We start from the raw sequence: 18,515 nt of genomic DNA, 5'->3' as shown, positions 1-18,515 counted from the left end.
TGCTTGCCCAAACAGCAAAATCAGAACAGGATTTCTACTCTCCAGTTGCATATTGATAGGTTTCATTTCCTCCATCCAAACTAACACTGTGTAACAACAGAGCTGTCTCCCTGGGATTCGAGTCAAGCTGCTGTGGAATGAACCAATAATAACAATAAAAAAGACAAAATTGAGTCAGAATGTGTTAGGGATACATTGCAGCATTTATCAGTATAGCAGGACTTTATTGCAACATTGGGAAGCACCCAAAATTGCTAGCTTTAGGTTCATTCATTCATTCAATCGTATTTATTGAGCACTTACTGTGTGCACAGTACTTTACTAAGTGCTTGGGAAGTACAAGTTGGCAATATATAGAGATGGTCCCTACCCAACAGTGGGCTCACAGTCTAGAAGGGGGAGACAGACAACAAAACAAAACATATTAACAAAAGAAAATAAATAGAATAAATATGTACAAGTAAAATAGAGTAACAAATATGTGTCTCTAAAGGCATCTTTTCTGTCAGTAGTATATGACCTTCTTATCCCCCAGATTCCTGGGAAAATTTCTTTAGCTCTCCACTTCATTGTGCCTTTGTATAATCAGGGAAATGTGTTTTCTTATAAAAGGTGCTGCCTCCACATTCTGTAACATCTAATACATCCTCTGAAAATTTGAGAATGGGAAATCTTAGATAGGTGAAGGCCACTTCACTTCTCAGATTCTAGGACTTGAAAGTGAATAATATAAATACTATATTAATATATCACTAATATATATTAAAATAATATTCTGCTAACCCCTTCAGTGGGCAAGGGTCAAGTCTACCAGTGGTACTGTATTCTACCAATGTCTACCAATTATATTGTACTGTATTTTCCTAAGTCCTTGGTATAGTGCTCTGCAGACAGTTACTGCCCATAAATACAACTGATTGAGTGATTATATCAAAAACACAAAGATCAGCTGACTAGGTTTATAGAACAAACAAGAGAAGGAAAAGCTGTATATTTGAAATTGAATCAAAATGGGAATAAAATATAAAATGACTGATAAAACAAAAATAATGTCAATTCAAACATAAAATGTCATTTTCATTGGAATAGCCCAATAGAGTATAAATTGCCCTGTGGACAGGTAATATGTCAAATTCCCCAGCAACTAGTGCAGGGCATTGCACACAGTGGTAGCTCCATAAATACTATTACTGTCATTAATATCATTATAAAGAGCTACCACAAAATTCAGGCAAATGCATATATTAGCTGATTTTCCTGTATAGTCCAATTATTTTAGAATATCTTTCCTTATTCCCTGCAACCATTAAGTTCTGAGAAGTCTACCATGACAAGTCCTGATTTTACTTGGAGTTCGTCAACCATTCATATATTGGAAAACTGCACCATAGCTTCTTCACAGGTCACCAACATGGAGAAAATCTGAGGACAGATGACACTCCCCATTTCCTGAAAATGAAGGTCTAAGGAGAATCATGATGCTTAAAAGTATGTAGCATTTGATAAAAAGTGTCACTTACCCAAAACGGTGAGTTCAGCCACCTCACTTTCTCGTTCCCCCACCATATTCGTTCCAACGCAAACATATTTGCCTGCATCACTCTTTCGGGTATAGGTGATCATAAGCTTCCCTCCACGAATCTAGTAATGAAGAGAGCACGACAACATTATGATCAAAGAATAAAGTTTATTAAATGGCTCCATGAAATGTAATTTTCCCATCAAGAAGTCTAATCCCCTGTACTTTTAGTTCAGCATATGACAGAATCAATTCCTATAATTACAAATGTAGCTAAAGTGATCACTAGGTATGCCAAGCTCCTTTCCAAGTGACTAAATGGAAAGGAAAAAAAAAATCTTACAATGAAGGATCACTGCAAAAACAAGATTAGCACACGACCAAAAATTATTTGTTGGGATGAGAAATAATTCAACTACAACTAGATTCACGACCACAGTGATAGATTCCTCCGAAGACCCGCTACCTTCTTTTATCTAAATCATGATAGAAGGCCACTTAATACCATTTTCTTTTTCAAATGTACATGTACAGAATTGGCAAGACTTTCCCCAGAATGCCTAAAAATGTATTTCCTCCAGTCATAAAGTTTGGTCTTTTGTCGCTTGATAAGGATTTCTGCATGGGGACAAGGTGTCTTGCCAATAGAAATTTTAGGCAAGTTAATTTTTTGGCAGACAGGCTTCAAAGTGGTAATATTACAGAAAGCCAGCCTCTGGAGCCTTTTCATCATCAACTGGAAAGTTTCAGGCTTATCAGAGATCTTGGAGAGGCAACTTTGGAAGACTACCTCAAAAAGCTATAGGGGCCACTGTCCCCATTACCCTCCTGGCCTGTCTTTGCTTTGGTTTCTGCCTCTTCTTTGACCCACCTCTCAGGTAGAGATGTCCAAGAACCAAACAAAGAAAGGCAGGAGGGAAGAGCAGGAACAGTGGAGAAGCAGAAAAATAAAGTGAGGAATCAAAAGGGCCAGGAACTAAGAGTCTAGAGTTTTCAGGACAGCTAGGAAGAAAGAAGCAGTAGAGCTGGCTCTTGGAAAGCATATTCCTGACCTGGGGCCCATATGAGGTGAGGTGACTCTGGGATATAATCCCTATACACAAATTTGGGAGAGGGGGATGTGAAAGATCAATATTATTATTCTATGTGTTATGAACTTATTATGCGCCAAACACTGGCATATATATAAGCTCATCAGAATGGAAACAGTCCCTGTCCTACAGCGGGGCTCACAGTTTAAGTATGAGGAGAAAAGGCATTAAATCCCCAGATGAGGAAATTGAGGTCTCTGGTCATAATGAAAAGTTGGACCCAAGACTGCTGTGGAAAATATTATTTGGCTTCAAAGGCACTCTCTTTTGGGTAATTTTGAAACCTAGGCTCCTCTCTGCTGGGCCAGACACTAGAAAGTGTGTTTCATTCTTCGTTCCATAAATACTGAAGGAAGGGGACATCCTTAGCCTAGATTAATCTACCATCCATTAGCCACAGAGTTCATTATCATCATCATCATCAATCGTATTTGAGCGCTCACTGTGTGCAGAGCACTGTACTAAGCGCTTGGGAAGTACAAATTGGCAACATATAGAGACAGTCCATTACTCTCCAAAATATTCTCACCACTCTTACTTATAGAGACAGTTTATAGAGACAAAAAGAATGACTGCCATATAACCATTCCCCATTTAATACGAGAACTAGCAGGTATTATTCAATGCCTTAGAATTTTGTGAAGTGATCAAACTTATCTATTGAACACTTACTGTGTACGGAACACTGTACTAACTGCTTGGGAGAGTATGATAGAATTGGTAGACATGTTCCCTGCCCAAAAGGAACTTACAGTAATCTGTCTTGGAATAGGCAGATAACTAGTAAGGGAAGAAAGTTACAGTTTTAAAATATAAGACAATTGTATTTCTTTTTCCACAAAATATCGGCTTGAGAAAGCATGTAGGCAATCAAAGGAATAACGAACACAATAGAAATGTCAAATGTGGTCTGTTGGTAGATGGAGAATTACTGTAACAAGAAACTCTCTGCCAATAAAGCCTATGGAAAGAAATCTTTAGCGGAAACCAGACATCTTGAGAACCACTGCTTTTACTTTGTAAGACCTATGTATCCAAAAATGACAGTTATCAAGACAGAAATACAAATCTAAAACACTGAGTGGTTCGTATCAACTTAATTCCTTTACCTTTATCACATGTAGTTGGAGAAGATGAAGAAATGCAATGTGTTTCCTATGTAGGTCTGTAGTATTGTCCCCCTTAGTAGTTTCTATGGATCTGAACCTGGAAAAATAAACTACTAAGGAGGGTGGCTATTCTAATTTTAATCAGAAAATTGTATTTTTGTGTTCCAACTGCCCCAAAGAGCAAAGGTTTTCCTCATCCAACAGCAAACGATACTAAACTAAATTGGTTCCTTTCTTCACTCAGATCAAAGACATTTTCTTTCATATGATGTGTCTGGGCAAAGACCACACAGAGTATGGGACTCATATGAGATTTTTATCAAGGTTGCTAAATTCCAAACACTCTTACCTATCAATCTTGCATCTACATCAACCCTACATATATTTACTTTTTTTCATGGGCTACCAAATGAGAAACACACTTGCTTTGTGGGTTGAACGCTTGAGTTTATCGTTAAATTTAATTACTAAGTTGGCCCTGGCTCAGTGGTGATCATGCCCAGTTTGATCAAACAGCAAAGTCTTAAAAAAGAGTAATTGAGACTGTAACACATTCAGAAGAGGCATATGCTCCTTTTGTTTTCCTCCCTTCCATTAAAGATTGGCTGCAGTCGGAGGAAATAGGCTGGGTAGTGTCCTCATATGTTCTGAGCTTGGATGACAATGCTTATGCATCTAGAAAAATCAACAGTGAGAGGAGGGGAAGTGCAGCAGGATGTGGAGTGAGAGGGGAAAGGGAGAGGAGAAAAAGAGAGAGGGAGGGAGGGGCAGAGAGAGAAGAGAAGCAGCGTGGCTCAGTGGAAAGAGCCTGGGCTTTGGAGTCAGAGGTCATGAGTTCAAATCCCAACTCCGCTAACTGTCAGCTGTGTGACTTTGGGCAAGTCACTTAACTTCTCTGGGCCTCAGTTCCCTCATCTGTAAAACGGGGATTAATACTGTGAGTCCCTTGTGGGACAACCTGATCACCTTGTAACCTCCGTAGTGCTTAGAACAGTGCTTTGCACATAGTAAGCGCTTAATAAATGCCATCATCAAGAGAGAGAGAGGAAGGAATCAGCCTGAGAGAGCATCACTGTATTTAGAAAGAAATGCATTCATTCATTCATTCAATCATATTTATTGAGCACTTACTGTGTGCAGAGCACTGTACTAAGTGCTTGGGAAGTACAAGTTGGCAACATATAGAGACGATCCCTACCCAACAGCGGGCTCACAGTCTAGAAGGGTACCCATAGGGTACCCATTCCTACCCATAGCTGGATAGGAAAGGGGGGCAAAGCCAGCAGAAGTGGGCCAGACAGGATGGCCAGACACACCATCCTTCAACTGGATGACCCGAAGCCCATTCTACGGAGATATTGAGGTCTAGCCCAGAGCCTTCATGAGTGTATCGCTGGGAGTGTATCGCTTAGAACAGTGCTTGGCACATAGCAAATACCAATCAATCAATCGTATTTATTGAGCGCTTACTGTGTGCAGAGCACTGTACTAAGCGCTTGGGAAGTACAAGTTGGCAACATAATACCATCATCATTATTATTACTCTTCACATGAGAAGTGAGTTCATGAGAGAGGGAAGTCCAGAGTGAATGAAGGGAAGAAATTTGAAAGCGTGGAAGAAAATAATTCCCTTCTCCTTCTGGAAATTTCAGTCAATAATTTTCTGTCTCCCCCTTTTAGACTGTGAGCCCACTGTTTGGTAGGGACTGTCTCTATATGTTGCCAATTTGTGCTTCCCAAGCGCTTAGTACAGTGCTCTGCACACAGTAAGTGCTCAATAAATACGATTGATAATGATGATGATGATCTAAGCACTGGGGGGGGGGGGGGATACAAGGTAAACAGATTGTCCCACGTGGGGCTCACAGTCTTCATTCCCATTTTACAGATGAGGGAACTGAGGCACAGAGAAGTGAAGTGACTTGCCCAAAGTCAAACAGCTGACAAGTGGTGGAACCAGGATTAGAACCCATGGCGTCTGACTCCCAAGCCCGGCCTCTTTCCACTGAGCCATGCTGCTTTTCGCCTTTGTATGATTACACACTCTCTATGGGTGTTGTTACCCACTCTTTTGGATCTTTATGAGCCCATTCTCTGAGCAGCAAGAAAACACTTTCCATTGGACTTCATCTCATTTTCCTTATGGTTCCCTGAATAGCAAGATAACTGTAAGCTCGTTGTGGGCAGGGAATGTCTCTGCTTATTGTTGTACTGTACTGTCCCAAGCACTTAGTACACTGCTCTGCAAACAGTAAGTGCTTAATAAATATGATTGAATGAATAACATATTCTGGGATGCAGTGTGGCCTAGTGGGTAGAGCACAGGCCTGGGTATTAATCCTGGCTCTGCCATGTGTCTGCTGAGTGACTTTAGGCAAGTCACTTAACTTCTCTGGGCCTCACTTACCTCATCTGTAAAATGGGGATTGAGACAGTGAATCCCATGTGGGACAGGGACTGTGTCCAACCTGATTAACTTTTAACTATTTTTTTATATATAAAAACAATCAAACAAGCAACAACCACCACCACAGCAAAAGACATCAGCAAATCAGGGATTCAGAAATAGAGTTATTCAGGTATCAAAAGAAGCCAGGGAGCCCCATTCAGATCCCTGTTGTGAACGAGACAGCTACGATAAACACTTTTCTTCTTTAGAAGGGAACATACAATTCCTGCTGACTCGCATATATGGGTTGAAGACTATTTCCCTAAGGCCATAAATCAGGTTAGCTTTTACTCAAGATGTTCTAGGGTGTCTATAGTGTCCTTTGTAATCGGTGCTTGAAATCAGAAATAACGATGAACTTGAATTGAACTCGGTATGTCTGGTATGTCTTCATTTTTCTTCCCCCAAGCAAGTCAGAAGACTTGAAGGATCTGTTACACAAGAATTTTTTTCAAGCATCGCCATAACATTATCCACACACCTTCAGGTTAACATCCTACACCAACTGGGGCTAATTAACTAGTTCAGCTACACACAACTGCTCCTGTTTTTAATTATATTAACCTAAAGTACCTCAAACTCAAAAGACCGAAAAAAAAAAGGAAAGTAAAGAAACCACTAATTATGTTAAGACCCTCAAAGAACATTTCATTCATTTATTCAATCGTATTTATTGAGTGCTTACTGTGTGCAGAGCATGGACTAAGCGCTTGGGAAGTACAAGTTGGCAACATGTAGAGACAGTCCCTACCCAACAACAGGCTCAGATTTCTAATGACTGAACCATTGTGTTGCTTAAGTTATCTTGTTCCTTCCAATAAAATCTGGATGCAAACACTGTATTTCTTATTAGGAAGACCATAAAACCCACCACTGTAATAGTTTAATAAAGTAGCAATTTTGTAAGCCATATAGATGGTTATAATTTGTGCAACAGAGTTATATGCACAACACACAGAATCTCATTCACAGGCTATACACTGCAAAGGTAATTCTGGGGAAATGTACTTTTTTCCCCCCCTCCAAAAACTTCAGGGTTGGAAAACATCTAATACAGGCATATGGGCTGGCTTAAGAAATTTGACTTTTAAAAGGAAAATGAGAAAATATAAAAACAACCCTGGGATTCTGCACTGTTACTTTTTTAAAATCATCAACGTGAGAAGCAGTGTGGCCCAGTGGAAAGAGCATATGTCAAACTCATTGGCCTTGGTTCTAACCGCAGCTCCGCCACTTGTCTGCTGTGTGATCTTGGGCAAGTCACTTAACTTCTTTCTATTTCAATGATCTCATCTGTAAAATGGGGATTAGGACTGTGAGCCAGTCAGTTATTCAATTGTATTTATTGAGTGACCACTGTGTTCACAGCACTATACTAAGCATTTGGGAGAGTACAATATATTTGAAAGAATAAGCAGGCACATTCCCTGCTCACAACAAACTTACAGTCTAGGGCCTTATGTGGGACAGCGATAGCATTCAGAGATTATCCTGGATCTATCCCAGTGGTTAATACAGAGGGTGGCACTTAATACTATTTTAAAAATCAACAGGATTACTTCACTTACACATCAGCAGAGATACATAGTTATATAACTGTGCACCATATTAGCCATGTCTTTCATATGCACTACGGACAGTCATAGGGCAAAGCCAGTACCACCAACCTAAAAACCAAAGCATGACAATGTCTATTAAGTTAGCCCATCCGTATTCAACAAAGAATCCAAATTATGGATTTCAAACCAATCCTAACAAATTGATCTTTAAGCCATTTGAAGGGGATGTAGGAACAGGTTTTGCACTAGCTAAAATGTACCAGTGAAGCAATCCCAACAAAATAAAGGATAACCAACACCATCCAGACCTCTAAGACGAGGCACAATTTTTTTTTAAATCAGCACTGCAATATGGTCAGATGGAGCAGAAGCAAAAATCAGCATGTATAATATTTCTGGATTCTGATTTTTGACTGTCAGGATAACAATATCCGAAACCCTTTTAGAGAAGTATTTAGTTATGGGCAGGGCATATGTTGGTTTATTGTTATATTCTACTCTCCCAAGTGCGTAGTACAGTACTTTGCACACAGAAAGTGCTTAAATACGACTGAATGCATGAAAAGTACTGAAAACATGATGTAATAGTTTGTGAAAGAAGCACTGAATATTTCTAAAATCAATTTTATTAAGGTTTTTAAGAGTTCATAAATCATTCTTCAGGCTCTTTGAAACCTGAAGTTGAGAATTTTTGCTAGGTTGAAAACTAGGACAGTCTAATTTGGCACTAAATGGTGCATCGCTTTTTACCAAGTGACCAAAGACCACAGTGTATTTTCTTGCCAGCAGCTCAATGGAGACATGGTTATCTTACATCTACTCCAACTCTGAATTAGAACATGGACAGTAACTGCAGATGGGGAAATAGAATGATGTGAAAATTGAACTTTTCCACCATGAATTCAAGATTTCTGGGGTTTCTGGAATGGGCCCAGGCATCAGACTTTGAGTCCTTTGCTCCACTTTTCAGGGGTCGCCCACTCAATCCTGGCCTCATGGAAGGCACTCAACCTTATGATGGTACTTAGATAAAATAGCATATCATGACAAGCTTTACCACTCTATTCTTTCAAGAGTTGGTGACTGATTCTCCTCACTAGAGGTGTTCTAACACATTGCCTAGAGGCAGATATTTAGGGACAGTTAATCCCATCCTCAGTATTCATGTAATACTTAGATATTTATTGATACTTCAGCTATTTACTCAACTGTTTCACCCTGATGTGCTTGCACTAATTTACCCTTATTATTGCTCTAGCTTGTATTCATAAATAATTTTGATCTGTCTCTCCCACTGAACCGCAAACTCTCCAAGGAAAGGAAACGTATGTACTGTGAGGATTCCGGGGGCGACCGGGAGTGGAAGGGGAGAAGGTTAGGGGCAGTGAACATTTATAAACATTTTAATGTACTATGAAAAGGACCCTATTGGGACAAAGAGCTCGACTAGCTTTCAAGACAGTTTAACTGCAGTGAAAATGAAGAGGAAAACTGAGCAATTACTATTGACTGTCCACAGTGGAAAAAAATATCACTTGGCGATCATTTAGCTTTTTTTCCCTCTGGATTACTTTTTTGCCCCCAATTCAGTTAGTAGGATAATATTTTAGGAGAGAATAAGATAGGGAAGAGCAAATTAAGAGATTCCCAGTGCACACGTGTATGTCCGCGCACATCAGTCCTCACTTGCCCCTCATTCAGTCAAGTTTATTTGTTAAAACAGCATACAAAATAGTTCAAATAAAACCAAGAATTCAGCCAGGACTAGGCTATCAGAGGAAAACAGCAAGAAACGAATGAAGAAGAAGTAATTGACCTAGCATGGACTGGTGGCCCTCTCTACAATGCCAACTGAGAGCTCACAATGGAGACAGTCACTGCCCAAGACAGCATGTCAGCAGCTTATCTTTATTATTCCCCACATTTCCTTCTCTTTTACTTGCTTTTGCTTAGTAATCTTCACTTACAATGGATATAATAATAATAATGGCATTTACTAAGCACTTACTATGTGCACAGCACTGTTCTAAGCGCTGGGTATGTATAGGCTGTGTGCCATAATTACATTACAGAGTGACACTCAGAAACATCTCTTGCAATATGGTCATCACTTACTTTATGAATACCTACAGTGCTTTCCAGTGGGTTAATGAAAACCTTATGTGACAGTTAAATCAGGGAGAGGGTGATTTGATTTGAATGGATCGGAGGTATTAGACAGTACTTAGTTTTTGTTTTTAAACTATCTGGTATAGATCACCACAGAACCATGACAGGGTTCTCAATTAAACAGGACCAAAATATACACAGGACGGAAGAACACCCATTGTAGTATAGGGTTTCTGTTTTTTAAGCTTAAGGATAGCCTTGTGACTTGCTGAGGACTCGCAGAAAGTGAATGGAGAGATATTGGTAGAAGTAGTAGTAACAGTAGTACCAGTATTATTATGATTGGTATGGTATTTGTTCACTGCTTACTATGTGCCAGGCTCTATTCTAAGCACTGAGGTAGATAGGAGTTCATTCATTCATTCAATAGTATTTATTGAGCGCTTACTGTGTGCAGAGCACTGTACTAAGTGCTTGGCAAGTACAAGTTGGCAACATATAGAGACCGTCCCTACCCAACAGCGGGCTCACAGTCTAGAAGGGGGAGACAGACAACAAAACAAAACATATTAACAAAATAAAATAAATAGAATAAATATGTACAAGTAAAATAGAGTAATAAATATGTACAAACATATATACATATATACAGGTGCTGCGAGGAGGGGAAGGAGGTAAGGTGGGGGGAATGGGGAGGGGGAGGAGTGGGAGAAAGGAGGGGGCTCAGTCTGGGAAGGCCTCCTGGAGGAGGTGAGCTCTCAGTAGGGCTTTGAAGGGAGGAAGAGAGGTAGCTTGGCGGATGTTGGGAGGGAGGGCATTCCAGGCCAGGGGGAGGACGTGGGCCGGGGGTTGACGGCGGGACAGGCGAGAACGAGGCACAGTGAGGAGGTTAGCGGCAGAGGAGTGGAGGGTGCGGGCTGGGCTGCAGAAGGAGAGAAGGGAGGTGAGGTAGGAGGGGGCGAGGTGACGGAATCGAGCCTTGAAGCCGAGAGTGAGGAGTTTTTGCCTGAATCATGTTAACCAGGTTGGACACAGTCCCTGTCCCACATGGGGCTCACAGTCTAAGTCCCCATTTTACAGCTGAGGATATTGAGGCAGAGAGAAGATAAGTGACTTGCTCAAAGGCACATGGCTAGCAACTAGCAAAGTCTAGTCCTCTGACTCTCAGGGCCATGGTTCTGCCACTAGACCATGCTGCTTCTCTAGTAGTAATAGTAGCAGTAGTTACTGTTATAATTCACTGCGCGCTTGGGAAAGTACAAAAGATGCAAAAGCCACTTCATAGCCACCAGGAGTTTACACTCAAATTGGCAGGTTCTCCTGAATATTCTCTTACTCCAGGAGAGAGCTCCTTTACCCAGACACTTAACTGAGGGGGAATCACACTCCATTTTATAAGAGGAAACTTATAAACTTTAACTATGTGACTTAGAAAAATCATACGAACATATGCGATCCTGGGTGGGACGAGCGGTCTACCGAGACCAGGATTTAATTTCTCTCTGATTGAAGAACACTGCAGAGCAAGGTATGTTCCTTCAAGTATCCCTAGCTTTTCACTCAGGATACCTTCCCCATGCAATTAGCCAAGTACTTCTTAATCCTGTTGCTATGATCTGGCTGCACAGCTTCCTTTACAAATGCTTTCCAGCTTCTGTGAGGAGGTTTGTTGAGCAACAATTCTGTGCTCACCCTGAAGCACCAGAACTCATCCCACAATATGATCTGAATAATAATTATAATGATAGCATTTATTAAACACTTACTATGTGCAAGCCACTGTTCTAAGTGCTGGGGAGGTGACAAGGTGATCAGGTTGTCCCACAGGGGCTCACAGCCTTGATCACCATTTTACAGATGAGGGAACTGAGGCCCAGAGAAGTGAAGTGACTTGCCCAAAGTCACACAGCTGACAAATGGCCAAGCCGGGATTTGAACCCATGATCTCTGACTCCAAAGCCCGTGCTCTTTCCACTAAGCCATGCTGCTTCTCTATCCCACCGCTTAGTACAGTTCCTGGGACACAGTAAGTACTTAAATACCATAAAAAATTGAAATAAAAAGTACGTAATAAGCACATTCCATCATATTTATTGAGCACCTATTGGGTGCAAATCACTGCCTGGGAGAATACAGAGGTAAAAACATGATACCTGCCCTCAAAAAACTTACCATCTAATAGGGGAGACAGACATGAACTGATTTACAGGTAATAAGTAAAGAAGAATAGAGAGATGGATGAATTGAGTAAGTGCATACAGAGTAGAGCATCTAAAGTTGATATGCTCAGAAGTGTTACGAGTGACTGAGTAGGAAGATGGTATGTGGAGGGAGGAATTGAAGAAGGTTATTAAGATAGAAAGAGGTGTGGTGGATTTAAATGGGGAAGGACTTCTAGGCACGACCAAGGGGTCAGAGGTGGAAATGTCAAAAGGCACAGTGAGGTTAGAAAGAGTGAAGAAAGAAAAATGTGAGCTAGGATGTACTGGAAGAGAGATGATATGACAGAGAGAGAGAGTACAGATCAGTAAGAGGGGGGTGCCTGAAAGATGTCTGATGGAGGTTGATGTGGAGAATGAAGTATAGTGCTCTACATACAGCAAGCGCTCGATAAATACCAGTGGTGACTGACCGATTCATTAGAAAAACGATCTGGGTGGCAGAGTGAAGAATGAATTGGACAAGAGAAAGGCTGGGTACAAGGAGACTACTGCATGGGCTGATAAAGGCATATATCTGGCATATTTTGAACACCTGAAAGTATGGTGGTCATTTGTTCTGCAAAGGAAGGAGTGGAGAAGGTAAATTGATTAGTTGGGTTTTTTTTTCAATGCATTCAGCAATATAGTTGTTAAGCTGAATTTTACACTTGGCAGTCATCGATATAACAAACAAAGAAAAACTCTATGGAAGAATTATGACAATTCTGTAGGACCAAAGTTGACAGATATTAATAGGATTGATGGAGAAAGCTTGATTTCACAAACACCTCTTCAATGTCACTAGCCCTGTGGCAAGGGAATACGTGAAAAAGAGTATATTGTCCGCTTTTCCATGTGTTCTAGTGCTTATTTCCTCTTCAACATTCCCTTAAAGTGTGAAGGAACTTTTCACTATGGAAACACAATTTCACTGGTAAAATAATGCCTTTTCCAGATACTAGGCAATAATTTCAAGCCATAAAATAAAATGATTTCATTCTCTGCCAAAACAGAATGTTTCATTGTATTCTGAAAAGGCATGTGGTCAATACTGGAAAGGTCAAATCTCCCATCAAGTCTGGGGATCTAAGTGGCTCCAGAATCGTGGACCCTGTGCTGCAAACAAATTCTGTTTCCCTGGTGAGTTTTCTCTCCAAATAACATTTCTTTTCTCTCTCCATGGAAATATGTGAGAAAATATCCAAAAACAATAGCTACACTTCTAGTAGTATTACTTATTCTCATTTGGGAAACTCTTTAACCTCGAACTTGTTAATCAGTTGGAAATTTACCAGATATCTGAAGAATAACATCACAGAACCTACTAACATTAACAAAATAAACTTCTAGTTTTATTCAGTTATAGAATAAAATCAAACCACCAGATTTTCTGACACGACTTGGCTAGACAGGTACCAAGACCGTGAGGGGTGGGTACCACCGGATGAAAGCGATAAATTTTGTCGGAGAAGGAGGAAAGTGGAAATACAGATTTCCGCTGCACTTAGAGCCATGTTCGGCTTACACTCTCACAAGGACAGTGAAGATCCTTCAGGCTAATAATGAAAGTGCCGCCTTAAGATTGCTGGTAACCTGCTCTCATTCACTTACTGCTCAGGAAAAATGATTTTGACTTAGCAGAAAATAATTGTTTTTTCAGCAATCTACTGAAAACATATCTCTATGTATTGTAAAGAAACCAATAAAATGACTGTCATAATTTGCAAAAGTATGGCGTTGGCTTCTTGAGGAGGTTTCATCCCTTAGGACCTAAGTAGTCTCTTCACTCATATTATAGTTCCTGTTATTGTAATCCACTGCCTTATGCAATGATGCAATTAGTATCGCATAAAAAGACAATGTGTGGATTGGTAACCTAAAAATGCTGTGATGCAAAAAAAAGTATTAAAATATACTAGTTCAGTGGTGATAATGCAAAGACAGGGAACAGCAGATTTTAAAATAATAGTATGCCTTAAAACTATAAGTAAAAATGTCTTTGAAAGACTTCTACAAAGTGCAGGCTTGGGCTTATAGTTTAAAAGTAAGAACTTGGACCATGATATATCATTAAACAATTTCTTTGGACACATACCACTTATTAGAAAAAAATACAGCACATTACTTCCTTAAATTAAGGAAGCCTTATAATATTCAAGTGCTTCTTCCCATTTTAAAGAGTGGATAGCAACATTATATAAGCATGGTCCTTGGCATCTAATAACATTTTATAAAAAAAATCTGCAGGAGGCTCTCTTTCAGAATTTACATTTAGAGGCTTAATACTTAAAATCTGGATTTCAAAAATGCAAATGACAAAGAAAATCAAGCACCTAATTTGCCTACAATATGAAATATAAATTATTGGAAACTAACATGCAAATTCTCTATAGTCTTGGATGGCTATTAAGCAGAACATCTAAAAATGTTCCAGCATAAAGGAGATAATCACTTCTCTTGAAAATATAATGGAATTTGAAATCCACTTAAGCACTAATTAAATAAGAGGGATTGTTTTAGGTTAATTCTCTCTCTCTATCCAAATTGATACCCCACTAATCCAAACATTCATCATATCCCGCCTTGACTTCAGCATCATCAGCCTCGCTAACCTCCTTATCTTGTCTCTCCCCTCTCCAGTCCATACTTCATTCTGTTGCTTGGCTCATTTTCTCAAACACTGATCGGTCCACAACTCCCCATTCCTCAAACACGTCCAGTGATATTGCTCATCTACTTCTGCATCACACAGAAACTCCTTATCATCAGCTTCAAGGCAGTCCATCGGCTCTTCTCTCTGCCCAGACCCGGCTGCTCTACTACAACCCCACATGTATGCTTTGCTCATCTAGTGCCATCCTATTAAATTTAATCTCTTGTGTCTTGCCACCAAGTCCTTACCCACATCCTCCTCTGTCCTGGGACTCCCTCTCCCTTCATATCTGACAGTGCCCCACTCTCCTCACCTCCAAAGCCCAACTTAAATCCCATCTCCTCCAAGAGGCCCGCCCCGACTTCATTTCCCGTATTTGACCACCATCCTGAGATGCCTCGCATTTGGAGTTGTAATCCTGAAGTACTTGATACTCACCCCACTCCCCACCACTTCTATATTGATGTTTGTTTCCCCCTCAAGACTGTATGCTCCTTGTGGCCTAGGATTCTCCCTACCAACTCTGTTGTACTGTATTCTTCTAAATCCAGTGCTCTGCCCACAGAAAGCACTCAATAAATACCACAGACTGACTGATCAATATGTTAGCAGTACACCTTCATGGGTAAAGATGAGAGAAAAGTCTCCTTCCTTTAACTATTATTCCATCAGCAGCCCACTCTGGCAGGAAAGCGCATATATGCTAAGTTCAAATATGTCTGTATGCAACCCAGAAGGGATGTAGTCACATCCAAGAGGTATAAGGAAGAATTATCAAATAAGGACATGCCCAGTTTCTCCAGTCCCTTAGGCCACCCAGGAACTTTGTAGTCTGAACTAAATCTAAGTTATGATGGCCTGGACTGAAGTCCTGAGAGTGGGAGGGGAGGAAAACCCTTCCCAGGCAAAATGGCATTGGGTACTTTGTTAGGTTTACTGCTTTAAAACAGTCAATCACCTTGCCCCCTCCTGCTTCATGTCTCTACTCTCCTCACACTGTGCTCCTCTAATGCTAACCTTCTCACTGTGCCTCAGTGTCTCATCTATCTCACCACCGACCCCTCACCCATGCCTTGCATTTGGCCTGAAATGCCCTCCTTCTGGAAAGTCAACAAACAAGTACTCTCCCCAACTTCAAAGCCTTATCGAAGACACATCTCCTCCAAGAGGCCTTCCCTGCCTGACTGAGCACCCTTTTCATCTTCTCTCAATCTCTTCTGCATCACCCTGACTTGCTCCCTTTGTTCATCCCCATCCTAGCCTCACAGCACTTCAGTACATGTCTGTAATTTATGTTTGTTTATATGAATGTCTGTCTCCCCCCCACACCTCACACCAGATGGTAAGCTCACTGTGGACAGGAAACCTGTCTGTTTATTGTTGCACTGTATCTCCCAAGCACTTGGTACAGTGCTCTGCACACAATAAGTGCTCAATAAATATGTCTGAATGGATACAACAGCCCACTTGCCCAGGGAATTGGGTTAATGGACTGTATGTACCAATCAATAGTATTTACTGAGTGCTTCCTTTGTGCTCAGCATTGCACTAAGTGCTTGGGAGGAAACAACAGAATTAGTAGACATCATCCCAGCACTCAAAAATCTGACAAACTAGTGGACAATAATGATGGCATGTTAAGCACTTACTATGTGCCAAGCACTGTTCTAAGCACTAGGGAGGATACAAGGTAATCAGGTTGTTCCATGAAGGGCTCACAGTCAATCCCCATTTTACAGATGAGGTAACTGAGGTCCAGAGAAGTTAAGTGACTTGATCAAAGTCACACAGCTAACAAGCGGCGGAGCCGGGACTACAACACATGACCTCTGACTCCCAACCCCTGGTTCTTTCCACTGAGCCATGCTGCTTGCAGACACTAAAATAATGTATGCAACCTGATCTTTTTCATAGGTATTTCCCGATTGAAAACAGAATGGCATTACCCAGAATAAAAACAGTAAAAATACACATTTTCCAAAGCTGTAGTTTAAGGGATCTTATACCAATAAGTATTTTATGCATCAAGGAAATATTTTTCCACTACTTTCAAAGGAGCAATATTAGGGTGAGGTGAGAGAACAGAACTCCACCACAGAACCTTTAAGCATGAAAAATTGTCTACTTAAAACCATCCAGATTTTCTGATACAATGGGCTTATAAAGCTTCATCCACCTACATTTGTACACGTCAAGAATAAGAGCCATCACCATCTGGTAGTAATTTTGTTAGAATCCTGCAGAATTTCTTATAAACTTAAGATTGTGTCATACTGAAATCCCTCAGTTGTAAAAAGATAAAAGTGAGTGGTCAGCTGTTGCCTATTGAATGAGTTCTTTTGAGATAATTAACATTTAAATACAAGAAATGCAGAACTAGGCCCTGGATCAGAAGAGAATGGAACCCTCAGATAAAACTGGGAAATATTTTAAGAGTATGTCTCGAAATGAAAATGCAAACAGAATGGATGAATACCTAGTGCTCCTAAAAAGGAGAACCTACTCACATGTTATGAATGACTAAAAAGTCTATTTGAAAAGGGGGAGAGATGAAAAGGAAGATAGAAAAGCAATTTAAAATGCAAAGGAATCAATGGGATTCAATGGTAATATGGATTTCATAGAACTGTACCTTATAAAACTGAACTCAAAAAGCATTTAAATATACATCACTAAAAATAAAATTAGGGTGTAACTTTTTTTTTTCAGTTTAGTCCTCCATGGCCTCAAATTCTATCTTCCAAACTTTGATATTGCTAATGGAAAATTGGAGAAAGACATACTTATCTTCAAGGTAGACTTTTGTTAACCCATAGCAGTAAAAAAAAACAAAAACACCCTTGTCAGCTTCAAAACCCTTTAATATTGCACTGTTTTCATATAAGAATTTTTTCCCCCAATTGATCACGTCTCCGCTAAACATCGCTCTAAGCATAGTTTCTTTTTAGAAATGTCTCACCTGAAGATAACAGAGTTGGACACAATGTCATAGACTTCAACCTTGAATATCTGAGGCAATCATACATTTAATTTGGCTTCTACTTTAATAATCAATTGAACAAAATACCCAGGTCAGCACTAAAAATCTAGCGATCAATGAATTGTTTTATTTCTTCCCTAAGTAAATTTAATGGGCCGATCAGATAAATCACAGCTGTTGAAAACTGAAGACACTCAACTGCTTGGCGACCCTTGCAGGGTGAAGATAAAACAGAGTGGAAAACACGTCTGCTTTCAATACTCTGATGAAATTACGTTAATCTGAATCTCAATCTAGATTTATCCTTTGGCCATCTGTATTTATTTTTCAGTGCTCCAGTATCTTTCCTTACTTAACTGATAATGACTTTGAGCTATAAAGCAGAGCTCTTCAGATTGGTTACCCAAATCTCCCAAATGTGTAATTTGAGAATCATTCTCTGCTTTGTTTTCCATCTGTCCTTGCAAAGGAATTCTGGATGCCATCCAGCCACTTGTCGGTCAGTATCATTCTTTCGTACTGAGGATTTCGGTTTTTGGCAGAATCCCAGCTGGAAGTGGTGCCCTGAGATCTGGAGAGGCTGTGCTCTAACTTAACTCTGGATGGAATTCATTTTTGGAACATTTAAAGAACTCTTTTCAGGAAATCTGCTGTGCAGAAGGACTGCAAAGGACTCGAGAATTTGCTGGTGATTCAGAGGACGCCAGTAAACCAAACTGCAAAAATCACATGATGAATAAGCTAAAATCTTTGGGGAAAAAAGCAAAACAATAAAAAAATTCAACTTTTTGAAAATGTTGAATTTGCCATCATATGCCAACTTGCAGTTTCTTTAGAAAGAACAG

At 40.1% G+C, this 18,515-nt stretch overlaps 1 protein-coding gene across 3 annotated transcripts in view; it reads right to left on the bottom strand.

The window, feature by feature from the left end:
* Nucleotides 1-18,515, bottom strand: part of ROBO1 (roundabout guidance receptor 1) — an 829,371-nt gene that overhangs the window by 93,024 nt on the left and 717,832 nt on the right. For all 3 annotated transcript variants that reach the window (XM_038766034.1, XM_038766033.1, XM_038766036.1), the window contains one exon: nt 1,521-1,641. In XM_038766034.1, the coding sequence (XP_038621962.1) occupies nt 1,521-1,641 (121 nt within the window). The remainder of the gene's footprint in view (nt 1-1,520; nt 1,642-18,515) is intronic.

The sequence above is a fragment of the Tachyglossus aculeatus genome, chromosome 24 (genome assembly GCF_015852505.1).
Source record: "Tachyglossus aculeatus isolate mTacAcu1 chromosome 24, mTacAcu1.pri, whole genome shotgun sequence".
Lineage (NCBI taxonomy): Eukaryota > Metazoa > Chordata > Mammalia > Monotremata > Tachyglossidae > Tachyglossus > Tachyglossus aculeatus.
This window is presented reverse-complemented; position numbering and strand designations above follow the sequence as displayed.